Source organism: Suncus etruscus, chromosome 5 (assembly GCF_024139225.1).
Source record: "Suncus etruscus isolate mSunEtr1 chromosome 5, mSunEtr1.pri.cur, whole genome shotgun sequence".
Taxonomy (NCBI): Eukaryota; Metazoa; Chordata; class Mammalia; order Eulipotyphla; family Soricidae; genus Suncus; species Suncus etruscus.
The window spans coordinates 76,937,526-76,965,207 of NC_064852.1; the positions used below are offsets into that span (position 1 = coordinate 76,937,526).

Consider the following 27,682-nt stretch of genomic DNA (forward strand, 5'->3'; position numbering starts at 1 on the left):
CACTCAGTAAAAATAAAAATTACCTACCCTGAAATCTGTGTTTTTAAGTGAACACAGAAAACACCCCTCTCCTGCACTCTCACATGCTCCCCTCCCCCATTGCAGCAGAGTGTACTACTGACTGGGATATGCAGTATTTCCTGGGAGGGTTGGTTATAGACCAACACTCTGCAAACTGCGTTGGAGATAAAAGCAATTGCAGGCAACAAAAGAGTCAGCTTGCAAATGTAAAACGATGAGGTAAACACTAAGTGATGACATGTTTGCAAACATATCATTCCAAAATGGAACAAGCGTAACAGGATGGAGCTGAATCAAGAATGATTGATATTGACTAGATAATGATTTTGTGCTGTCATTAAAATATTTTCTCCTTCTAAATGCAAAAAAGGTAAGTAGCTAGTTTTACTGGCAGGTGTGCCATATCTTAGGAAAATTTCTTAAAGAATTTTTACCACCAGAAATGAAACATTTTTAAGACAGTTGGTGAAGGAAACAGAAGTACTCCAGTATTCATGTGAAGCAATATAAAATTCTCACTGCATTTTACGCTATTATCTTTGATGGTATACAGATGGGTCCATCTGAACATGAAACAAATCTCAAGCTCACTTATTTAGGATGACAGGATTGTTAAGAAAGTGAGAATCACAATGAGATATCCCTTTATTGGTCAAGATATGCTAGGATCTAAAAGATTTGAAAGAACACATGCTGGCAAGGATGTGGAGAAAAATAAACTGGTACACTATTGGTATGACTGTAAATTGGCACAATCTTTATAGAAAAGTGTATAGAATTTATTAAAAAATTAAAGTGAAAATGTTTTGCAATACTACATCTAGCAAAGGATATGAAACACTAATCTGAAAAGCTATGGACACCCCTATATTTAGCAGTACTCATGTAGCCAAAATATATTCCTAATAGTCAAAATATGATATCAGCCTAAATGTCCATCAGTACATGTCCATGTAAATGTATTCCATATATATGGGTACATATATATGATATATACTATCATTAAAAAATAAAATAAAATAATGCCTTTTGGGACAAAAACGGATAACATCAGAGGTGATTATTTTATTTTTAGTGAAATGAAAAAGTGAAGCACAATTACTGGATGATTTTAGCCATATGTAGTAGAAGTAACTAGCAAATGAACTGGTGAAAAACATTCAAATATGATAAAAACCAAAATATTTCCTGGAGGGAAATAGAAAATATGACTTAATGAAATGTTCTTCTTTTTTTTTTTTTTTTTTGGTTTTTGGGCCACACCTGGTGACGCTCAGGGGTTACTCCTGACTCTGGTCTCAGAAATCGCTCCTGGCTCAGGAGACTATATGGGACACTGGGGAATTGAACCACAGTCTATCCTGGGTCAGCTGCATGCAAGGAAACACACTACCACTGCACCATTGCTCTGGCTCCTGAAATATTCATTTTGATAGTAAAATGGTATGAGAGATTTTGTGAATCATATTCTTATAGTGAAATAAAGTTGAATATATCCTTGAAATTCTTTACTTTTGAGATACTATATAATAAATCAATAAAATTAAGGTCTCTCGGGACAGGAAAATAGGGTTCAAAAGACTGATGGGAATGATTCTGGGCATTACATGGTCCCCTAAGCTCTGCTTAGTACTACCCATAAGAATTGTTGGGTATTGGGCTGGAGAGAGAGCACAGTGGTAGGGCATCTGCCTTGCACCACACAGCTGATTCAGAACAGATAGTGTTTCAAATCCCGGCATCCCATATGGTCTCCTGTGCCTGCCAGAAGTGATTTCTGAGCACAGAGCCAGAAGTAACTTCTAGCGCCACCAAGTGTAACCCAAAAACCAAATAAATAAATAAATAAATAAATAAATAAAAATTGTTGAGTGTAACCATGGAAGCCGCTAGGACTGCTGGGGTGACCTGGGTACCCCTCTAACTGCAGGGCACAAGCAGCATTTCATCCTGGGACTCTCCCACCGAATTGATGGCCTGGTTGATAAGAATTACTACAGAATCTTTTAGTCAGATAAAAATTTCTCATTTTGTAGCCAACTTATGCATACTTTAAACTAAGTGTGCCAGGGTCAAGAAATAGTAAAGAAAATAGGGAGCAAGCTTAACATATATTTGACCTGAGTATGAGTCCTGAGCTTACTCCCTAATCTCTATATTATTTCCTGGCCCCAAAACACACATTTTTAAGTGTATATAAGTTTGCTACGAAAAGAGAAATTCTTATCTGTCTAGAAGATTCTGTATCACAGACAAGTAGAGAATTGTCTCTACTTTGTACTTTGGTCTAACATACATCCTCCAAAGTTTAAGACTGGGAGATCCTATACTGTATTGGTTTGTTCCAAAAAATAGACCTACTGGTATGTGTGAATTGTTTTGTTTTGTTTTTTAGATGGAAAATACTGAGGACAGATATACTCCAAACTTTTATGACTTAACAATATGATAGCATCCATAGGTTTCAGCATATGCAAGTAACTGTCAACTCATAATTTCTATATGATCAGTTATTTAGATGATCAACCTTTGTTTTTATATCTTTGAGTCAGATAATCATTATAAAGAGTTCTAGTAAATGATTAATAATTTAATCTATATTAAAAATGGCAAACATTATGATAGCACTATAAACTTATTTTGTCAAAAAGGCAGAATACTTTAGGCTGAATTTTCCCTGTGCTAATTATGATCTTTTGAACTTGTGAAGGGTGGGCCACAGTTATCTTGTGAGATGACTCAGATTATCTTATTATTCAAGATAGAAAAAGTACTTTTGCTTCTCAGAGCCAATCAGAACATTTATCTCCATTTGACTAATGGAGGGTCACCTTCAGCAGTGCACAAATGCAAACATTGATTTGATATTTTTAGGTGCCTTTGAAGAGCCATCTAAGGTAACAGCAAAGTCACCTTAAAGAATTTAACAAAAATTTCAACAGTAAGCTCTTCAAGTGGGTTTTGAATTAATCTTCAATAAATACCTGACTCTGGCATCCACAATTCCTCCTTAGATGTGGGAGAGGGTGTTTGGACCACATCTGGTAGTTTGGGGCTTATTCTTGGTTCTGTATTCAGGGGACCATGTGCTGTGTCAGGGAAAGACCAGATAAGCCTCATGCAAAGCAAGATCCATTAACCTTTTACTATCTTTCTGGTCCCCTACAATCCCTCCTAGAGGCTGAACACATATTGAAACTATTCTCCATTGAACTTCATGTTCAAATAACACAAAACATTTTGATGATATGCACTTTTTCCTTCTTCCCCTGAGTCACAGCACATCTCTACCAAGTAGTTTCTTGGCCTACTTCTGATGCTCAAACATCTTTCCATGATGCATACACTAAATAACTCCCAGAACACCTGCTTTGATTGAGCAGCATTGACTTAGCTTTAAGCTCTGGGCATTCTTCCTCCCTACTCCCATTTGTAGTTCAGAGGATTTGGGAATGCTATTGGTGTGAAACAGTGTGGACCTTTTCTTCACTATGTTTGGAATGTCTTTCTCATACTTTTCCTGTCAAAAGCTGATAGCAATAACAGCTGGAGAAATAGCTATTTCACCCCCCTCTACCCATTTTCCTAGTTATGCAATATTTTTTAATTCCAATGAACAATCTGTAAGATATAGCGCCTTTGCTTTGATTTGGAAAATTAGCTCAGTCAGCAACTCTAATTAGCTTTCTTTATGGTACTGTCAGTTACTTTCCAAGTTCCACAATTAACAAAGAACACACGAGGAACTATCAGGAACTCTTTTTTTTTTTTTAATTTAAACAGATTCAAAAAAAGTCTCTCTCTCCCCCCCCTCTCTCCTCTCTCTCCTCTCTCTTCTCTCTCTCTCTCTCTCTCTCTCTCTCTCTCTCTCTCTCCCTCCCTCCCTCCCTCCCTCCCCCTCTCCCTACCCTCCCCCCTCTCGGTTTGCACAACATTGTTTTCCATTTGAGCCTTCAACCAATCTGGCTATCCTACTCAAACACAAGGAGAGCTATAGCTTCTGCCTACAGGTTCCTGCTTTTCTTCATCCATCCAGTTCCCTTTCTAATTCACATAGTGTATGTCATCCTCCTACTTGGCTTTCCCTATCCATAAAATTAGGAATGAAAACATTTCAAAGTCAGGTTGGACAGAAAACACAAACTCAATATTCTTCCTCACTACAACATAAATGCCAATAGTGTATATTTACTCTTCTTATTCTCCCTTCCTCCTTTAAAAATTTCTTTGGCCACATCTGGCATATTGGGTTGGCTACATGCAAGGCAAGGTAAGTGCCTCAAGTGCTGTAATATATGGCTCCAATATATCTGACAATTTTCTAAGAGTATGTTTGTTTTTTGTATCTGCATTGTTAGGTGCTTTTCATCAGTTTACATCATGATTTACCTTCTTGATGAAATGTTTAAAATGACTATATAAAGTTCCTTTTGAAAGTGGATCATGGTTTGTTATACTTTTGAGCTACTGTATTTGTATCTAATTTTTCTCTTTAACCCCACTGACAAACACTCTACTGGTGATAGGAAGCTGATTAGGATTAGTGTGCCTGGGTTGGAAATGGGCTAGCTAGTGTAATGGGGGCAAATTATTAGTATTACTGGTTTCTTTTTCTGGGAAATCAGAATAGTAATAGTTTTTAAAGAATGGCTACAATTTACATCAACAGTGTTTAGTGTAGCTCATGAATATTAGTTATTATGACATAATGGTGAGATCTCAAATTTCTGAACCATCGTTCCTTCTCTTTGAGTTATCAACACAAATTCTCAGGAGATAGATTGGCTAATTTTCTATGGGATTTGATTCTCTGTGATCTCAAGAGCTGCTGCTTTGGCTTCCCAAAGAATATAGGTAAGTGCAAACTGAAATAAAGGTTGAAGTTACTGGCAAATGTGTTCTATAAAACAATTTCATAGTAACACCAGTATATCTTCCACCTAAGTTACATTCCATCAGTAATTGTTTCTCCCTACGAGGAAACAATTGTAGAACAGATCAGAGGTGTCTGCTGAAGGCTGAGTGTGACTGATGGTGATCTTAACTGTTGGAGACAAGTTCCTCATAAACTGGACATAGGGCTTAGAGAATCTTTTGCTAAAATATGGGCACTTTTCTAGCTATGGTCTCTTGTGAGATTTTAAAAACTAGATTCTGCTTTCTTGGCAGAAAGTTAACTGTTGGATATACAAGGCAGTGCTTACCCCACTGGCCAGCCAGGGCTGTTTTGCCTTTCGTGCCCCTCATTGCTCTTAAATGTGCTGTCCTCAGAGGGCAACAGTAGATACATTTAGACCTGCTCAATTGTACAAACTGGGTGAGGGAGATAAAGCCAGATCCCTACTGTATGAACATATTTTCTTAAAGGTACTAGGAAAACTGACTGTCATTCAAATATTTCTTTTGTTCTAGAATTCTCTTTTTTTTATTTTTACAGAGAAATAATGCTTAAGATAAGCATTCAAAGAATAAAATAGGTAATAAAAACCTTTGAAAAATCTCCAGTCTTTTTACTTGAATCATAATTCTTCCTCTGAATACTGCCATTTTCACTTGTTGGACAATGCCCTACTAACACCTATAAACAGAGTTATGAAATATGCCTAAGAACAGTTTCCTAACTCTGCTTAGCATATACCCAATATGAAAAACTAGAGGAGTACAGAAAGCAGATGCACAGCAAGTGGAGCTATGGGCTGGAGTTGGCGACAATCACATATCACAGGAAATTGTAAGGCCATGGAGCATGAAGTTAGCTCAACGCTGAGCATCTAAACAAGGCTCATAAATCCAAAGACTACACATAGTCTTTCTTTGCCCACACAGACTTACTCAGTTCCAGTAATGCCTTTCTTTTGTACAGATCCAAAAGAAAAAAACAGATGGGTAGTCATACTGTCACCTATAACCTGGTGTGGCTTTTGTCATACGCAGTGTCTCTCACTAGGGCAAGCAGCTCTTGAAGGGGTGTGGCTAATACACTAAGTACATAAGTCTTCTCAGTGACTGTACTACTCCAGAAATGTAACGGAAATTCATTTCAATTTTATTTTTAAATTTCAGGTGACAGGTTCATAATAGAGTATTTCTTAGAATGCTATCAAGTTATTTTAAATTATATGGAATTAGATCCCCCCCCAAATCACTGATTCCTTTATCCTGACTAGGTAAATTCAATTAAAGGACAATGCTCCAATAACTTCAGACAAAAAGGATAGAAGAAAATAAATATTACAAGCAGTTTTTTAATATCAAAAACTAATATACATATGAAGAAGATTTGCTAAAAAAGAAAACTTTGAAAGTATGACATCTATCCCACACAAAATAAACAAGCCTTAACGGAACAGAAGTTTTCCAAACACCACGGAAGCACCACCGGTAGAGTAAATGAACCTGAATGGAGTCTATAGTTAATCCTGTGACAATATACCCCAAGGGTGGAGAAACCCCATAGTGCTAAGGCCAAGTGAATTCCTTTTCGAATGACCCCAATATTTACTGTGCCAGTGCAGGAGGGAAAAAAAGGCAAAAAGCACAAAACATTTTTATCTTTTATATATTATTTTTTCTTCATTTATTATTATTATTATTTTTATTTACCTATCTACTTTTTGTCGATTGCTTTGTTTTGGTGTGGTTATTGAAGTTGTTGTCCCCATTTATATTTATATTGTTTTTTTTTCTTCTTTTCTTTTCTTTCTTTAGGTGCTCTGCCATGTTTTTTAACTCAAGACCATGACTTTTTTTTGTGGTGCCTATCGTTATCACTGGAGTGCTCACTGGATATTTGACTCTTCCTTTTGTACTGTTGGGGTGTTTCACCTTCTTTTTCCCCTTCATCTCTCAAACCGATGATGAGAGCCTCTAGAAGGATTCCCCCATTTTCGGCATATTAGACTTTTACCCCAGTTTATTACTTTTTTCTTCTTCAAGTAAAACCACATAACTTGCACTATGTAGTCCTTCCTCCCAGTTAGAGGGGGAAATAAGGGAGGCACCAAGACCAAGACTACTAAGTAGTAAGCTAGGTACAGAGGGGACCACAATTTCTCGCAGCCCCGGGGGTGAGGGAGGAGGATATGGGAGGTAGGACGAACACAGAGGTGTAGGGAGGACAAATCGGTGATTGGAACCCCCTGATTTTATGTAAATGTGAACCTGTAATATTATTGTCAACAATATGTAAACCACTACAATCAAAATAAAAATTATATTAAAAAATAAAAAAATAATAAACAAGCCTTATAAGAAGCAATTTCAGGTCACAGCTGTGATGTGGGAAGTTGGACTTTGGGAGGCAGGATTGAACAAATCTTCCCCTTCAGGGAACACAGCCATTTGCACCTTCTTTGAGGAGGAAGGCAGATGAGAAATGACAGCTCAGGTCCACAGCTTACCCTCCCTGCTGCTTAGTCATTTGACTCTTAACAGTTACACAAGAAGAATTCACTGAGAAGTGTGTACATTTTTATAAACACATTTTGAAGATTGTGTTTAATGTGGACTTCTTTTCTGTACTTGGCTCCAGTGTCAAAGGCAAATTGCTGGACATGCAAGAATCTAAATATTCTGACAGAAACTATCCTGGATAATTCTGATTATGCCGGCTAAGCAACTGGCATCATTAAATAACCCATCTTCTGCCTGTATCTGTGAAATATTATGTCTACATAGCAATGAGCCTAAATTATTTAAATATTGATGTGAAGAAATTTATCTTCGCCTTACGATATTTCTGTTTTTAATCAGGCTCTATGTGGCCCATGTTATAGAATCTCAGGTATTCAGTCAGCGGGGATAGTACCTAATAAACATAGTAGCAAAGATAATTCTCAGAGGTACAAGCCAAAAAAGGGGGGGAAATATCCAAAGAATTTGAAAATACTTTGACAAGGCCACTCAGGATGTGTATTTGGGAAAAGGCCAAGTTTACTGTATCCCTCGTGCTTTTACCTCTAGTCTAAAGGAAATTCAACCTCATAGAATAAATTAATCCAAACAGTCGAGATTATTGTGATGAGCTTTATGTGAGACATGCTCTTGGAAATCCATATGATAGCTTTTACTGATTCCCAAAACTGAATTAAAAATAAGACACAGCTCCTATGGTGGAAGAAACTGCCCTTTCTTTGGGAACCAAGACTAATGCAAAGCAAAGGATAATTAAACATTGAAAAAAACAAAGTCTTGACTGTCAAGTACCTTCACCCATCTTGATGATACTTTGTGTGGAAAGAAATCAACCTGTTTCTTGTGCTCCATATGACATTTGGCAGAACTCTGAACTAGACTCGTTGCAAAGGTACAAAGAAGTTTAAAATCACTTGCCTCTAGTTTAGAAATCAAGCCCATTTTTAACAGACTTTTGTGGGAGGCCAATAAAGGATCATTTTTTTCCCTCCCCACTTAGTTGTGCATTGCTATCTTTGCCTTGAGACTCTTCACAGCAACTTTCCTCTGGTCCTGTCTATTTCTGTCCAAATTTCTCCTTTTTAAATGAATACAAGTCATTGAAATTGGAGTAATTTCAATCATTAAAACTGGAGTAACTTCAATCCTATGTAACTGTGGGCCTTGCCTTCCTATGTATTGTGTCCAGTGCTGATCTCTTTTTAACTTTGAGGACCCTATCTTTAACATCACATTTTGAGAGAAAACTATAAGTATTTGGAAGCAAGAGTGCAGAATGCAGTAGTAACATTGCAACTCTATTAACAGTTACCATATAACAAGTCAGAAGGCTCTGATGGTCCCTCATTTCTTTGATTTCTGTTCCTCTGTTTGTTATTTTTAACAACTTATGTTAATTCCTTCTCTTTAGGTGGCCAGTTTCTTCTGCTTATTTATTCTTACTGTTGTCCTGAATTTCATTCTTAGCTTACATTCTCAAGACATCAACTACCATTTCTATTCAGATAACTCAAACATTCATCTATCATTCTAGGCTTTCCCCTGCATTTTAGGCTATCCTCAACAAATCTAGCCCTCTTCCCATCTAATTCCTTTTCTCTCCATCTGGATTCTTGCCTCATTTAATGTAAACAAGTCAGAAATTCAGGAAAGTCATTCTGGGCTCCTCTCTCATTCTACCCATCAAAGTTATTCAAATATATTTATTTTTCCTCTTGATTATTCTTAATTTTTTCTTTCTATTCCCTTTTGCCTAATTTAACCTCTTAATCTGTTATCTAAATCATTACAGTAGCCTCCTAAATGCCTGTAGCTAGAGATATTTAGATAAAATGTTGTTCCTGTTACATCTCATTGCTAAAAAACCCCTTCTCACCACATGGAAGAAATGATTCACAGTCTTAGAATAACAATAAATGCCAACGGTGGTGGAGCACTTCAGTCCTATGTAACTGTGGGCCTTGTCTTCCTATGTATTATCTCTAGTGCTGAGTTACAACTGACATCCTGTGCTATTTCCTGTCTCTCATGCTCAGATCCCTCTAATTCTCTTTAACCTGGCTTCCCCAACTCTGCTTGCCAAGGCCTCCTCTGATCTAGTTGGTTTACACTGTTTCCATAGCACACTGAGGACACCCTCTTGTATCATAGCCCTAATATGTTTCCACATAACAGTCCATCTTGCCAAAAGCTTCACAAAAACAGAATTTAGCTTCATCTTTCTATTTTCCCAGATAGTACTTGAGCCATACTAAACAACATCAAATATTCATTGATTTTGCATATATTTCCCGACATTAAGACAGCGTTACCTTTTGCCAGCTAACATGTTAGCAACTGACTACAAACCAGCAGATATTTCAATTTTCTCCTATTGCCTAGCTGTGCATTGCATGGGTAACAAGCGTTCAACGTTTATTCTCCTATAGCATTGAATTTCTCTCCTTAGCTGTGTAGCTGATGGTTATGATTAGGGATGCACTTCAGTTTTCTGTATCCAACTTAGTCTCAATTCACAGAGTACCTATTTGTAAGTATGTGTGATGCCACAGACTGATTGTAATTCATTCTTTAATACTAAAGCTTGGCAGCACATGGTTTGCATGGCTGTATGTGTACGTGAACTGCCTACAGGCATGAGTTTGGAGCATAAAATATAAGACATAGAAGTGCAGCATTCCAAGGAAGTCAGCTTTGTTGAAGGAGCTTCCTATATTATATTCTCTACAACATTTAAGTTGAAAGGAAGACAGAATATTTTCCCTCCACAACCAATAAAAGGGCATATTTTTATGTGGGAGCCTTCTAGTACCATAGCTCTTTGAAGCTCTCCAACATTATCCTCTGTGAAGAACTGTTCAACCATCCACCTGTGATCTGTATTTTTGAACTACTCTTGCATATAATAAGGAAAGTTAAGGAAGGAAATACATACTGTTACAAATGTGTTTTTGATATATGGATCTAAGATCAGATCTGTATCTTGAATGAAATAGAGCTCAGGGAATTATGGGCTGAGATGCACAGTTTACCTTTTATCTCCAAAAGACTTCATGATTTTGTCACTTAGTCCTCCATGGGTCTACTTCTAGTTACATTCATAAACACCCACTACCTGAGGAGGTGAATTCTAAGAAATACATTTTAAAGAGCTAATTTTTCCCCTTTAATGCAAGTTATCACATGATAAAATTTTATAACATACCAGATACTCCAGGAGGTGTTTTAATAAATTTTCCATTAAAATGACCAATAACACCTTCGCACTTTTCTGTTGATTCCATCCTATTAATATATGAAAACAAAACACATCAATCAAGGGAAGCACTTTCCTGCTGAGCTAGATATATCCCTATCCTTGAAATATATTTTTATAGATTTACTGGATACGTATGAAATCCTACAAAAATGTGAACAAGATAAAGTTGGCTTATATGATCTATTATCTATTATTTGTGGACTAGAGCAATAGTATAGTAAATAACACTTCCTTTGACAACTGAGTTTAATCCCCAGCACTTCATATGGTTTACTGAGCCTTGCCAGAATTAATCCCTGATCATTTTGGGTGTATCCCCCAAAATAACTACTACTATTTGTATACTTATAAAGTAAAAATAACTGATAACCACATCATACATTCTGAAACATAAATATCAAATCCAGAGTACTCAAAGAAAAGCTAAGCAAATATACATATATAGATATATTTCTACTTGGAAAGTTGATAATATATAATAGCCTAGTTAGTCAAGCTATTAAATGAAGAATGAGATGAATAGTTTACAATGCATGTACCTTAATGTACTTCTTAGTACAATATTGGTCTTTTTAAATGACAGTTATTACTTAATGCATATATTACATATATGTAAAATTGCATATTTACAAAAAATCAGACTTAAAAGGGAGAGGGAAGTAAGGGGGTAAGGGTAAGGGCTTTGTTAAACTGGTCATGTGATGTGGGAAATTGGCATAGCTAGATATCCAAAACAGACTCAATAATACTGGAAACATGAGATCTATGCTCCAACCTAGAACTTTTTAATGTGTCTGTCACGGTTGGGCATGGGGAGTTGGAATATTGGAACACTGATGGAGAGAGAAGTTGACCTTGGTGGTGGCAATGGTGTTGAAATATTATATGCCTGAAACTCAACTATCAACAACTTTGTAAATCGTGGTTCTTTAATTAGACAAAATTTTATTTTAAAAAACCTCTAAAAGTAATAGAATTGAGTTGCATTTTGGAAAATGAAATAAGTCTGCTTGATCTGCTGCTAGAACTCACACACAAGTGACAATTTTAGACATCACTGAGTCCTTTCATTGATTCACCTGGGTCCTTTTAACCACTGAAGTGTATACTGGAGATGCTAGCTAGTCTTGGTGACTTTGCATCCTTATAGTGATTTAGAATTATAAAATTTTCTGGTTTAAAAGAAAAAGAACAATGGACTAAAAGCCTGAATAATACTCAAACTTGTTTCACTAACATATGTTGACAATAAAACTAATTCTTTATTTGCTTCAGTTTTTCTTTTAAGTAAAATGGGAAATAGTAATATGCTTATTCTGATGATCTTATAGTTTGTGGAATGCATGATTGTCAAATAGGGCATTATATATGACAGTAAATTGTCTACCCTTTTCCTGAAAAAATACTTCAAAATCCTCTACACTGCACATTATCTGACACTGCACAATATTAATAAGTTCCTAAATAATTCACTATGTAAGATAAGGTTTTTTACATGAATTTATAAGTAGTATTTTTCAAGGGCTCCACCCAGCTGTTCTCAGGATTTACTCCTGGCTCTGTGTTTAGGTATCACTTCTGGTGCTGTTTGGGGAACTGATGAACTGCTGGGGACCAAACCATGGTCAGTCATGTGTAAGGTAAATATTCTTCTTGTACTACATTTTGGGAAAATAAGTTTTTTCTAATTAAGACTTTTCTTTGGAAATCAAATTAGCCAGTACATAAGTGTATCTTCTATGAGAAGGGATTAGAATTATGATGGAAAAAATAAGGGTGCTTCAGCTCTGTCTATTATAAGATTATACAACTTCAAAAAAATCTGATGAAAAGTATAAAAGTTTGTTTCCATGGGTAATGAGTGCTATATAATTTTTAAATTATAAAAATATGTCATTTAAAACTAAATTCACTAATTTGATTAAGTAAATTTTCATTTGATGAGAAAAATACAAATATTTACAAAATATAGGACACTGACATTTTTATTTCTAAGGAGTTTTAGGCATCCTGACATAAACAATATTAAGGATGCATACTTTAAGATTTATTGCTCATGTAATATTTTCTTAAGTCACCAAATAGTGTTTCCAGGTTCAAGAACCCTATTTAAGGACCAGGGAGAAAAGTGCAGGACCCCAGCACTACAAAATTAGAGCATCACCATATGTCTGAGCTCTAGAATTGACCAGCAGAGGTCCATGAGCAAAACAACAGTCATGAACTTGCAAGAAATTATAATAATGCAAACCAGAATAAAATTTACACACAAAATATCTCCAAATCTCTGGCTTAAATTCTCTTTCTTGCTCAATTTTTATCTTCTAACAAAATAATAATTGACAACTGTTATATGACTTATTAAGGATAGGGTTGAATGCTTACCTGGCAAAGCCAACACCACGACTTGTACCACTGGAATCACGTAGTATTCTTGTAGATATAACCTGCCCAAATGGCTTGAGCATATTTTCAAGTTCTTGTTCATCCATTGACAGTGGCAAGTTAGAAATATACAGGTTGGTTGGATCTTGTTCCTGTTGCTAAAACAGAACAGAGATCACTTCATTAATTTTCATTATGAAGGGAAACATTTATGTTAACAAATACAATTTTATAGTTATCCATCTTCTATGCCCAGGTCCTTTTACTAATTTATTTTTGCAGTGCTGGTAACTAAACATGGGACCCCACATATATAAGGTCATAGGAAGTACAGATTATTTAGTGACCTTGCACACCTGAATAGTGTCAGAAACTGGCTAATCTGTGCAGGTCAGACATTAGCCCACAGAGCTGCTTAATGGAAATGCAATGGCTGGCAGTTACCACTCAGTTGAAAAGAATGCCCTCATGGAATCACAAGTCTTAGGTATTTACAGCATCCCTCAAATAATTAATCCCAGGGTCGGAGTGGTAGCGCAAGTGGTAAGGTGTCTGCCTTGCCCCCACTAGCCTAGGACCGGACATCGGTTCGATCCCCCAGTGTCCCATATGGTCCCCCAAGCCAGGAGCGATTTTTGAGCACATAGGAAGGAGTAACCCCTAAGTGTCACCAGGTGTGGTCCAAAACCAAACAAACAAACAAAAAATCAATCCCCCTGAAACAAATTTTTGGCATCCAATTCAGACACAGGTTGCTATTCATGCTAACAGACAGTTCAGAGATAAGAGATTTTGATCTAAATCAACTAATAGCTCCTAGTAAAGGGCTTCACCCAATGTTTCCTCCTCTGCTCCATAGCAGATCCCTTACTACTTCTGAGCTGTGATCATCTGTGGAAAAAGAAGAACTCCTAATTTAATCCAAACCAAAAAAAACCTATATAAAATGGTAAAATGGACAGAGTGGATTTTAGGATCTGCGTCAAAACTGAACTGAGTAGAAAGGGAAAAGATTTCTGCTACATTCTTGTTGATCTAATGACCAGAGGAAAGGTAGAATCTCAGGTCTCAATTCAGACCCCAAAACTAAATTTTGATAAGATATTTCAGGTGAGTCCTTACACTTATGAAAGCTCATGATTAGATTATTTCCCCACACCCTCTCCTTGTTTTGTTTTTGGATTATACACAGCTGTATTGAGTAAGCTCTACTGAGGGATCATTCCTGTGGGAGCCCAGGGGACTATATGAAATGCCAGAGACTGAATCTATGTCAGCCATATTTAAGGCAAGCATCCTACCTGCTTGACCAGCCCTGACACACCTTTCCCTTGTTGAAGTATATTAGCTGAAACCAATAACTGCAACTACGTTTAAAGAACTTTAGATTCTTTGGGAAAAAACACAGGTATCTGAATATTTTTCTGACCTTTGCTCATTATATTTTATATTTCTCAAGCACATAATAGTCTAAAAATTCACTGTAAAATAAGGCATGTATGAATTTGTACAAAGCCCATACTTTCAGATGTTATCTAGCATTATCTAAATACAAATGAAACTCTATTTTTAATATTCAGCAGATAAATAATGATCTTTCATTCTACCCTTATCTGGTAATATTGAAAACAATTTAATATTTTAGGAAAGGCTAATAATCTGATATTCCATGAATCAAAGACTGAGATGCAGAGCAAAAAAGTCCTATCTTATGATTTCCTATTTCTATAGAGTAAGCCAGGTCTACTTAGGTCAGTTCTTAAGGTATGGGGCAGGGGCTCCAGTTTGTACCACTGTGGAAGAGTCTAAAACAATTACAGTTTCCAAAGTTCATTAAGATGCTGGAGTTAAATGTGGCAACCATCTCTGCTTTTGTTGGAAATTAGGTAAATTCAGTATGGTACCACTGCTTATCTTATGCAAAATAAAACTTTCTCTTGGCTACTTATGTATCTTTAATATATAAAGATTAGAAAGTGACCTGTTTAGTAAGTACAGGACTATAATACATGAAATGTTACAAGCACAGGCATAATAAACAAATTGACTTTAGAAATGTTTTTAAACTTTGGTAGTAAGGTTCTCGCTAATGTGTTATTGTTGCCTTACTTCCATCACTCACTATCTCCACCAGCCTTGCCCAGTTAGTAACATATATGGGCTCTAACCTCCCAAGTCTCTGAAACTTGCTTGGGATACAAATGATTATTTATTTCTCTAGAAATCTGCCTGTAATAGGCTAGTAGAGCTGTGGCCCTTTCTCTGATGGTAAGCCTGATAGAGCCAACTGATGTCATAAAACATCTTTGACAGCATCAAGCAATTCATAAGGCAATATAACTTGTCTTCCAGAAGTCTGTAGCTAAGTAGGAAAGGTATGGAAAACTTCTCCTAACAAAAAACCTCAATGTCAGGATACTCTCCTGGGCAATACAGTTTAGGTCATATCAGGCATCTGATGGATGTCGGGGGGTTCAAGAAAAAATAGAATAAGGCAGTTTAGGCTCTTTAAGATGTTCAGGGCAACATAGGCAAAGAATAGGCGATTGTCAAGACTTTACTTAATACTTTATGAGTACCTGTTGTTTGTTTATGTGAACTATCCCAGCCTGTTTTTAATGTATCCCTTGAATTTCGATGTGCTTACTATCCTTAATGTCTCTGTCAACATAAATAATTCCCGGGCTGGGAACCAGAGTGGAGGAGTAGTTTTGAGTGTCACAGTGAATAAATGGACAGGCTGTAGGCACTCTAGGGTACTCAGGCCACCCTAATATTTGGACAGATTTAGTATCATGTGTTTCTCTGATTCTCTGCAACTGACACTGACTGAATAGAGGTCAAAAGTACCCATCCTAGTGGCTTTATTGTGGTAAATTTTCACAAGTTGGAACTTGAAATGTCGTGAGTCTGGAACCATATTATTTTAAAAGCTATTCAATATTGTTTTGTCACAGTCACTGCTTCTTAACCATTTCTACATAAGCAACACTGTTTCCTGAAGAGCCTACAGCAAGGTGAAATGGTTTTATTAGAGCTATAAGCTTTTGCCAAAATAAAAAGGGTCCTGTAGCTACTGTAATCTACTCTCTAAATATGGGTTTAATACTGAAAGTATTTCTAATATATATAGTACAGATACCCCCAGAGAAGTCACCTTTATCCTGTGATTTCATGTCTCTGGTAAAATCTATGTATTATACGTAGGGTTGTCACATATAATACAGAGTAGGCTTAAGTATTATAGTTAGAAAACCACGACCTCAGGGTTAAGGCACTTGCTTTGCATGCAGCTGACTTTGGTTCAATTTACAAATTCACATAATTGGGTGTGGCACCCTCTTTCCACCAAAAGAAAGTCATGATTGGCACCCAAGGATGTGGCCCAGGGGTAAAGCACATGTTTTTGATACTTGACACCACCTTTCCCCCACAAAAAATAGCCATGCTCTGAAAACAGAGTATTACAGGAAAGGAATCTATTTTATAGAAAAACTGTTAAATTATATTTAAATACACAGACTGCCGGGAAATCCTTAGTTAAATTTAGCATTAAAGCACTCTTTTAACCATTGGAGATAGGAGAATAAAAATTCATAGGATATATATAAAAATACTATGGAGTTTTAAAAATTCAATTACAAAAATCTAACCAATATTTTAAAATGATCAGGAGAATATTTATCTTATGTAAATTGTTTTAATAGAGACCATTATGTAAGTTACTAAGTACTTTCTAAATCTGTCTTAGTGTTATATTATTAAAGTCCAATTTACCTGAAAGTTTACCAAAGAAAGGAATAAAGTGAAAAATCAGGGGCCAGAGTGATAGCACAGTGGGTAGAAACTTTGCCTTACATGCAGCCAACCTGGGTTCGATCCCTGGCATCCTATATGGTCCCCTAAATCTGCCAAGAATAATTTTTGAGCATCAGTAGTAATCCCCGAGTGCTGCTGTGTGTGGCACCAAAACCAAAACTAATAAAAAGTGAAAAATCGGAATTTGAAAAACTGAACTCTAGACCATTCTCTGAAAATGAGTAATATACAGCAGACTAAATAAAGGTAAATATTTGGTGCATTTTCAGTAGTAATAATCAACTCAATGAGGCTTCTTATTTGAGATAATCTTTAGAGTTAATTATTGATTTTTTCAAATATCAAGCTATCCTGAAAGCATTGATGGCAAAGTTGCAATAATTAAAAAACAAAACAAGAAGAAACTGCTTCCAGATAGTAGTATTGGCCACAAAAGTATCTAATTCCATGCATTTTAATCATGTATATTCATAGTGAATGAAATGTCAAATTCTTGTAGTTTAAGAAGAGGTTTCTGAATGAGGTGATTTAAGATTCTTTAAAATATGTGACAACCATAACTCCATTTTACTACATACAGTACAGTGTCTGAAAAAACAATTAATCTGTAAGTTATGGGTGGCCAAACATAAAAATAGGGCCAACGGGTCTCTTTATATCCTTAGGCATGGAAAGGGTTCAATGGTTTCTCTAACAAGTAGAAAACTAGGTCCCACGTTGGCCTTGAGAGGGATAAATGGCTACTAATGTTCACTTGAGTAGAAAAGCAGGGCTTGGAGGTCCCCCGTGGTGTAAAGCACTCAGTCATCATCTGAAAGAAATTAACAAAAACCTCCCTGTGCGTGTGGAATGGTTCCTAAAATGCAAGAAAGGGACTTGGCAGGAAGACCAGACATCTGTTTTCTCTTGTATTGAATAGGTTCACCAACCAGCAGATAGCTGCTTATGGGCATGTGAATGCAAACTGCTTGAAGTGTGGTAGACCTCTGAGAGAATAGAGAATTAAATTCTTTCTTATTTGACTCTGCCTGCCTATTTACTGTGGGTAGGGAGCAAGTGTAAGACCAGCCAAATAACAGATAATGATGTGCCTACCCTCAACAGGCCATAAGAGGTACTGCAGAAGGGTCCAGTTACATTGCATCATGGTGGAATTGTTTTGTTATTTCTGTTCCTTATCTAGGCTTATTTTTCCTTTCACAGACAGTCTTTTACTTTCAAAGTATATACATTTGATATACATGACATGTCTAATAGGAATAATCTCAAGCCTTTTGACACATTTTTAATCTTGCTTGGAATAAGAATCAAAACTAGGGGACAGAGATTGTATAACTTATTATTTTTACCACCAAATGCACCAGTAATATAATATGGCATTGTTCCTTTTTGCATAGGCACACTCAAATGGGGAAATCTTATGTATAGAAACAAGTTCTTATCTAATAGGGATAAGAACCCATATATTTATAATGCAGAGGGTGACTTCCAGCCTGAATATTTGTCATGGGGACTTGAATTAGACTTATGTGATCAAACATCGACTGCCCAACCCCGCACCCTGGATCTCAACCTTAGAAGTGACACAGTTCCCTGCATCAGCACTAGGATTCAAACTCCTCCTGGGGGAGGTCCTAATATCTATCTGGCACCAATTTGCTCCAGGGTAGGTTCATATGACACCCTAACAGCAACAACTTGATCTAAGGGCAGTTGCCCTACCTCACCACCTAATGGTGAGATGAAATCAGAAGACACTCTGTCCTAGGATCTGTGCAGAAATCAAGATCTCTAATTACAGAAGACTAACTTTGACAACCATGACTGAACAGAACTTTTCCTGGGACCATAAAGAATTTATCCTAGGTTTTATCCTATGATCTGTGCAAAAACCAAGATCTCTAATTACATAAAAGACTGACTTTGACAACATGACTGAGCAAAACTTTTCCTGGGATCATAAAAATGACTTTGGGGTTTGACAAGTAACATGCCCATAGTCAATAGTTGGTCTTATGATAAAATGCTGCAAGGGCAGAGACATCCTGTAGCTCTTAGGCCAAGGGAATTTCCCTTCTAATTTCCCCAACGTTTACTGCACCTATACAAACAAACAAAACACCTTGCAACATCTGTCCCCGCTTTTTCTTTTTCTTCTTTTAATTTTATTTATAGTTTCTAGATAGGGGCTCCTGCCTTTTTTACAGAACCACAGAACATTAATCATCTTGTTTTGCCTCATATTTCTATGTCTTCGTACAAATTGAGCAAAGAAAAATAAAGTAGATGGGACCCAGGGGCCAAGCGGTCTCAGGAGCATTGCGTGGAAATAAAAAATGGTCAGATCTAAATACTCAAACCAAAGTCAATGACAATAAATTCAAGAGACCCAAACTATAACAAGCTATACACAAAATGGACCAGTTACACTAGCAGTCCAGGGGGCTAAGGGTGGAGGTATGGGGTGCTGGGAACTGTAGTGGAGGGAGGCCACCACTGGTGGTGGGAATGGCCCTAATTCACTGTCACTATGTGCCTATGTACAACTGTGAAAGACTTATAATTCATACTGGTCTCAATAAAAATTTTTTTAAAAAGTAAGACTTTTAAATACATTGTTCTTAATACTCAGTATCTGCCATAGTTGGGATGAAAGTTTTTCTTTGATTATTCGCAAAACAAAAATTTAATATCTACCATATGACAGGTACCAAGCAAGACACTAAAAATTATAACATAAATAAGAAACAATTACTGTTTCTAATGCTCTTCCTTTGCAATTTCAAATATTTGTGGACTTTTGTCAACCCAATAGTCAATGTGTCAAACATTATATTCTTCCTCATCCCTCAGATGCTTGTAATTCAATGCCCTCTAAAATTTTTCTTTTATTACTTAATAAAATAAGCTCTTTTATAAATATGGTAATGTAAATTTCAAAACTCTTTTCATTGCCCCCTAGAGGAAAATAAAAGGCTATGGTCACTTATCACCCAACCATGACAGCTTAACTTAACCTCTTAAAAATGTCTTCACAAAAAGTGTTACCCACTTCATCCAGAGAGCATAAAGGAGGCAAGTCAAATCCCTAGGTTTATGGTACAGGACAATGAACCTTCTCATTTAAAATTTTGTAACCATAATGATATAATGCATTTATTAAAATAAGTCACTCAAGTCCAGCAAACCTCATTTTCTATAGAGACCTTAAGACATTTATAAAGCACAGATTGTACAAATAATACCAACACTTCTGAACCTATGGATGGTACCTTCCTCAAGGTTCCTCTTAGATGAAGAGATCGATTTTTTCCTAGCAAATTAATTATCATAAGAAGATCTTTGAAAAGTGCTCATTTCAACCCACAAGAAAGCTGGAATCAAAGTGTACTGCCAACATAGATCCATTTCTGACTTAATGTACAGAGAAGACATAAAACAATATGCTTTTACTATATGCCTAATATTAATAGGCATTAGAAAGATGTCCAGATGAGAGCTTACAGGGAACTCTAAATAAGGCCTCTCTCTGTCTTTGGAGCCAGGTTGTAAAATAGGGCTCTGATTCTGCAGAGACTACAAACAATGGAAGTCAGCACTCCAGAAATCACACATTCCAGAGAAAGGTGAACAACTAAAGTGAGTCTACAAAGGAGTTGGCTAAGAGATTTGGGAAGCATTGCACCCACCTCTTGTCTATTTGACTGAAAATTAACATGAATGACTTCATTCTTTCCAGAACATTCAAGAGTACTAAGCTTTGCTCCTTTATCATCAGTAGCTAAGGTAAAAAGAGGCCACAAGAGACCATTCAGGAAGCTTTATTGGTATCCCCTGGGGCTGAAATCCGAGTTCACAGGAGAAATCTAAAAGGCAGAAGGCACCTATAAAGGGGTTGGGAAGTCACAGCTTTCCCTCAGAGTGATGACAACCCTATACTTGATGAAGTTGCTCCAAGGTTGTGTGAGTTTCTCCCATAAAGGCCTCTTTGAAGGGCAAGCAAGTTCCAGAAGAACAGGGATAAAGATTGGCCTTTAGATGACCAGGTACTCAGGTAAAATGCATGTATCTTATAGATTTCAGTAACTCTAAAGAAATGATCAAGTAAGAGTGGGGAGAGGTGGCCAAGGTAGGGTATTAAGAACTGTCTGAAAGTTTCAGTAGAGAAAGTTTACTTTTGGGGTTGGTCAGAGAAATCACAGTCATAGCTTGTCAGTTGATAGAAGATTATAAGAAATGAAGCATATTACCATGTTACTGTAATCTTGCTATTCAGTCAGATGTGAACAAGGGAAGAAATTTAAATTATGATATTCAAATATTATTCAAAATTCAAACATATTTGATAATGATAATTTAAGGGTCATTTAAATTACAGGCATCATGGATATAAGAAAAATAATGTGTACAAATGTTAAAACAAAAGCTCATTTTACCGTAGTTAAAATAGAAAAATGTGTATTACACATTAACAAAGCCCTCAGACTAACACATTATATATCTACAAGCACATGTATATCCACATGTTAAAATGTAAACTTTTTTAAAAAACATTGTTTACTAGGCGTGGGAAGATAGTACAGGACTTGGCGTATATGCAATTCTGGGTCAATCCTTGCAGGACCTAAGAAAAACAGTATGCTTGGGCCCAATGATTCAGCTAAATAAATCAGTTGACCAAGAATCACCAGAAGGTAACACCCAATTCCCCTAAAATGCTTCCAGATTGTGTCAATTGTCACACATTTTTTGTAGTTTGTGATTTATCTAAGCACTAGTGATAAAGCATTCAAGATACATGTTCCCTTTGCTCCCTCAGAAGCTTTTAGACCTCCAAACACAATTCTGACATTTCAATTTGGAATAAACCTTGAGAATTCCCATATAAAGTACTTTATTTTAAATATTGTGTTGGGGCCGGAGAGATAGCGTGGAGGTAGGGCATTTGCCTTGCATGCAGAAAGACGATGGTTAAAATCCTGGCATCCTAAATAGTCCCCCGAGGCTGCCAGGAGTAACCCGAGTGCTGCCGGGTGTGACCCCTAAACCAATACACACACACACACACACACACACACACACACACACACACACACACACACACACACACACACACACATATATAGTGTTCATTTTGTTGTAAATATATGTAGAAAAGAAACAAAATGTATTTAGAAACAAAAGATATATTCTGTGAACTTAAAAACAGAAAGACCAAAATAAAAGTAGCCACCGAAGAGACTTTTACAAATTGTAGGAGTGGTCAGTCATGGAACCTGCCCTGGATTTTATCCATAAATGAGGACATAGGTGCATCACAGATATGTTTAAATGATCAAAGACAACAAAAATATGAGTGCTTTTAAGAGTTCTGCTTCTAAAAATGTTTTATCTCTTTTTTGTAGAAGCAGATATAACATTTTATATAACATTTTACATAACAGGTATTGCATGCAGTTCACTATAAATAGACTCTAAACCTCGTATTCAGGGGGCTGGAGAGATAGCACAGAGGTAGGGCATTTGCCTTGCATGCAGCCGATCCAAGACAGGTGGTGATTTGAATCCCGGCATCCCATATGGTCCCCCGAGCCTACCAGGAGCGACTTCTGAGCACAGAGCCAGGAGTAACCCCTGAGCACCATTGAGTGTGGCTCCAAAACAAAAACACAAAACAAAACTTGTATTCACCATCTTTAAAAAATGGTCTGGCTTTATATTATGAACAAAGAAGCTGATTAATATATGATTTAATCTATTTGAAGTTCAAATAAACTTATAATAGTATCCAGAAGAACAGTATTGTGGCTGAGTGTACCTGCCTCATAGCATATGGCTGTGAGTTCAAATCTCTGATGTCTCAGATATAGAGCATAGGCCAAGCCATTCTGAAATCTCTGGAACCACAGTGAGTTGCATATAAGCATCATAAAAAAGGAGTGTACCACCTCCTAATTGCAGGAATAATAAAGCAGGGGGTTCCACAATAAAAGAAAATATAAAACATGTCCAACTCATTTAAACACTTTAAAATATTAATCATTAACTTTAGAAAGGCAATATGTTGATTTTTTTTTTAGCACAGAAAATCTCCATCCTGCATCTATGTCTTTCAGGCACCTTCAATTCTTAGCAGATAACTTAATGCTTTACCAGAATCCTTTAACTTTAGTAAATCTTCTTTTCTTATGAAAACTGAATGATGCTCCAGTATTCAGAATTAACAGGAACTAGCAAAAATTACTTTTCTCTGTACTTCAAGAAGCCAGATAATATAAAATTGTTGATTTATTGAAAAAAATATACAAAATATCAAGCTACCAAGTTACAGGCAAAAAATACTTTCCATGAGCGCTGCCAAGTGTGACCCAAAAACCAAAAAAAAGAACCACAAGCACATATCTGAATAACTTAATCAATCTGAATAATATATAATAGGTATAATAGGCATGATAAAGCCCAAGCTTGTATTGAACTGGGGCATTAGAATCATTTCAACAATAATGCTAGGATTCATCAGTGACAAGTCTCAAATCAAGTCACTATGGAACAACTAAGTAATAAATTTATATCCCTCAAATCAACAATATCTAACAATGTTCAAGGCTTACTACTGACTTTGCACTCAAGGATCACCCCGACTTTGCCTCCTGCGGCCCCCAGGTAAATTGAGTTTGAGACCCCTGAAAAAGGTATCTGATTTGTACAGCAGCTGACATTACATTAAATCTATTTTAACTAAAGCACATCTATATGCTCAGGTAAGTTTTCTATTTAATAATGCAATAATGAAAGTTATTTTCTGAAATGTTTCTAAAATTATTCTTTTGTATCTTTTTGGGTCACATCTGCTGGTGTCAGGGAACAAACTTGGCAGTACCTCAGTCCTCTAAAATGCAAAGCATGTATTCAGTGCAGCAGCTTTCTCTGTGGTCCAAATTAATTTATGAGCATTGATATTCAAAACAGTATCTGTTTCTTGCAACTCCCTGACTATGGTAAAAAAAAATTGGGTGTTCTTCCTCAATTAATTTATGGGGTTAAATAAAATTGAACATGACTTCAAAATCCTTTTCATTCATAAAATTATGAGGCGAAGTTTTCAATACAATAGCTATTACTGAGAATGTAAGAGGTGTGAGACAAATGCCCAGTAAGGGGCATGCATGAAAAATGTGAATAGCGACAGGAAAATCAGTGTTCTGCTTCAGAACCCACACTAGGGACAAAGGAAGTCAATACTGGCTCACAACTTACCTTTGCCATTTGAGCTTGAACCCCACTAGCCTTCAGGGCAGACACAGCTTTCTGAGCTGCTGCAGGACTGTCGAAGTCGACAAAACCATAACCTGAAATGCAAAATACACTGTTTTTTAAATAGTTATTTTAGTGTCTGTAAAGAATAAAAGATTGTCTCCATTTAGTTTCTGCTGCAGGCTACAGAATTAAAACATCAATATCTTGGGAGACTTTTAACAGTATTAATACAGCAACCTCCTTAAACTGCCCAAACCCACCCTCTACCATGGGAAGTTTCCTTTAAAAGAAAAACAAAATCAAAAAAGAAAACCAAATTCCCCTTTCTTAGATTTCTTTCTCAAGGGTCCTGTAGTTACTGGAATGAACAAATGACATCTCAATTACCAATGGTATTGGTATATCTGGCTTAAGACTCCCCTTCGAAAGAAAGGGAATCTAACTGCCGATGCCTCAAATAATGGTTTCAGAAGTTCCTACCTATAAGTTAAAAAATAAAATAAACCAACATTCTATGAAGATAGTCCCCAATCTCAAAGCTTAGTATTCATCTACAACTTTACAAATGTTTTTTACAAGATGGCCAGTCATCTGTTTTCCTTGGCCAAGGCAAATGAAGGAGAATGCACTGCTACATTACTAGCATATGGATGGTAGCTGGTAGTGAAAATTAATAAAGCAATAAGAGAAAGATTATATAAAGAATAGTACTTATACTGCATAAGATTCAATAGCCCATAAATCTTAATTGATCCCACGAGTATTTAAATAGGCAATCACTGACTTTTCACTCTTACAACTCTTTTAAGTTATTCAATGATTGGTAAATTTTCTTTAGTAAGATCAAGGAACCAGGACAAAATATCAACAGAGTTTTCTTTGATGCCAAGTCTATTATAAAATTAATTTACAGTGAACAAGAATATTTTTGGAACAGAGGTTGCATAGGAGAACAGCCTCATCATTTATTTATAAAAATTATAAATATAGGGTAATTTAGAAAATAAGATCTGAGCATCAAGATAAATGCTTATACCAAGAATGCCAAAACTGGTAAAGATTCAGTTAGCAAAATTAGTACCCAAAATATTATCTGGCTATAAAAAAATTTTGGCCGGTGTTTTGGGCTATCCATGGTGGCACTCATGGGTTACACCTGGCTCTGTGCTCAGCTCAGAAATGTCTTCTGGCAGGCTCGGGAACCATATTACTGAGGATAAAACCCAGGTTGGCTTCATGTAAGGCAAACACCCCACCTGCTGTGCTATCAGGCTCCAGCCCGGACGGAAAATTAAGTCATGATAAAGCAAAGTATATTATAGATTACAATCTATAAGTGCTAGAGCTGAAGCAGCTTCCTCAAATCATCTTAATTTGATTTACACAGTGAAAAAATGGATTGGCTGGAAAGAAAAGAGTAGAGGTTGACCTAGGTAAAAGCAGAAAATGCTACTCAATTAACTGCCAGATATATTATTAGGTTAAAACCTATTTTGAGTGTTTCTAGAAATAAGCTATTGCTAATATGAAACCTTCTACAAAGACACAGGCACACATGAACTCTTGTAATTTATTAAAACAAATTTTAGCAGGTCAGAAATGATGTTCTGTTATACTGACATAGTGTAAAGCCATTGGATAGATATTTAAGTTTCTTCTTTTCCTATCCTTTCCTGCACCCCTCTTCCGAAAAACATATTGTGCTGTTGTCAACAAATTATAAACAGTATTTCAATTTGAATATTATTGTAATTGTTTTATCCACTCAGGCATTATTAGTATTGTCTAGTTTTTTTGGGGTGATCCCAGAGATGTGTCATCCCAGGGATGATGGGATGCAAGGCAAGTATGCTATCTCCTGTATTTTCTTTCCAGGCTCCTTTATCTTTTATTTTAGTATGCAAATTCATAATGGCTACATTGTGGTTCACTATTTACCAGTACATCATTTTTTGGCTATTTCCAATGCCTGCCACATAGCAATTTAATGAATATTTGCTGAAAATAAATATAAGCGAAAAGCAGAACAGTGTACTTTTAAATTATTTTCTATATTTTCTAGTAGAAAAGTTCATATACATTCAAGTTATTCAAGTTGAATAGATTTCATTTTTAAGTTGTGTAGAGAGAGGGCTGGAGAGATAGCATGGAGGCAAGGCATTTGCCTTGCAATCAGAAGGTTGGTGGTTCGAATTCCAGCATCCATATGGTCCCCTGAGCCTGCCAGGAGTGATTTTTAAGCATAGAGCCAGGAGTAACTCCTGAGTGCTGCCGGGTGTGACTCCAAAACCAAAAAAAAAAAAGTTGTGTAGAAATATTCTGAAGGTGAGGATCAGTAACTCACACAATGTCTTCTCACTGAATCCCTAGGATGATTCATCTCAGATTGTAAAACCCAGGAAGAGTTAATTTTGTTATTCCTGCATCCCGGATTTCCCTCCAAATTATAATGATTTAGTCATGGAAATACCTGTTTTTTATTTTAACTTTAAATATGAGAAAATACAGGGTCATTTTATAGTAAACTTAGCTTCTAAGTTATCCATATTTATTCTTTGATTTTATTAATCCAAAGCTTTGCATCTATGTGTATATCCATATGCACATTCTAATATTATATTATACTCTGAGCATTAATTTGTTCATCAGTGTCACAATCCAATTTTTGGATATTTTGTTTTTGGTAGGTAGAGATGTTTCCTTAACTGCCATATCTCCCTGAGTTGAAATTTAAATACCATTTTAGTAGCTAGCAATTAAGGTATTAAAAAAAGCAAGTAAACTGTATTTTTTAATAACTGAAGTACATGTTACTGAAAGCTTTCTTTTGGCTCCTGGGTAGAATGCCAAAATATATTTTGTGATCAAAAATTTTTTTCTGTAAACTCCATGGTTTCTTAGTTCTTATGTATAAAATTCTTTGACCTGTTAAACCTGAAAACATCAGCATAAAATTCACTTTGCTTTTCAACTAATATTTTATAATCTCTTAAATTTATAAACTTTTAATTGGTGGCGCTAGAGGTAAGGTGCCTGCCTTGCCTGCGCTATCCTTGGATGGACCGCGGTTCGATCCCCCGGCGTCCCATATGGTCCCCCAAGCCAGGAGCGACTTCTGAGCGCATAGCCAGAAGTAACCCCTGAGCATCACCGGGTGTGGCCCAAAAACCAAAAAAAAAAAAAAAAAACCAACAACAACAAAAAACAAAAAACAAACAAAAAAAAACTTTTAATCTGCACATCTCCCACTTGTATACCTTACCTTAAATACTGATAACACTGTGTAGCTAGCCGTCTTTGTTACGAGTTGTGTTATTAGTATATTTTTGGTTTTGGAGCAATATTCAACTGTGTTCTGGATACCCCAAACAGAAGCAAGGCAAGTGCACCATTAGCCAATACTATTTATCTATTAAATCTAAGCTATATTTTATCTTTTCTCTTGCCTAATTTTTTAAACAAAGCCCTCTTATTCTTCTGGGAGTTAATTAACTCCTTCTTATTTAGTCTCTCTCATTCACTCCTCTA

At 36.3% G+C, this 27,682-nt stretch overlaps 1 protein-coding gene across 7 annotated transcripts in view; it reads right to left on the minus strand.

Annotated features, from left to right (window-relative positions):
- RBMS1 (RNA binding motif single stranded interacting protein 1) overlaps positions 1–27,682 on the minus strand; it is a 241,279-nt gene that overhangs the window by 14,802 nt on the left and 198,795 nt on the right. For all 7 annotated transcript variants that reach the window (XM_049773358.1, XM_049773354.1, XM_049773357.1 and 4 more), the window contains exons 4-6: positions 24,155–24,246; positions 13,079–13,236; positions 10,640–10,719 (exon numbers count right to left, since the gene is read on the minus strand). In XM_049773358.1, the coding sequence (XP_049629315.1) occupies positions 10,640–10,719; positions 13,079–13,236; positions 24,155–24,246 (330 nt within the window). The remainder of the gene's footprint in view (positions 1–10,639; positions 10,720–13,078; positions 13,237–24,154; positions 24,247–27,682) is intronic.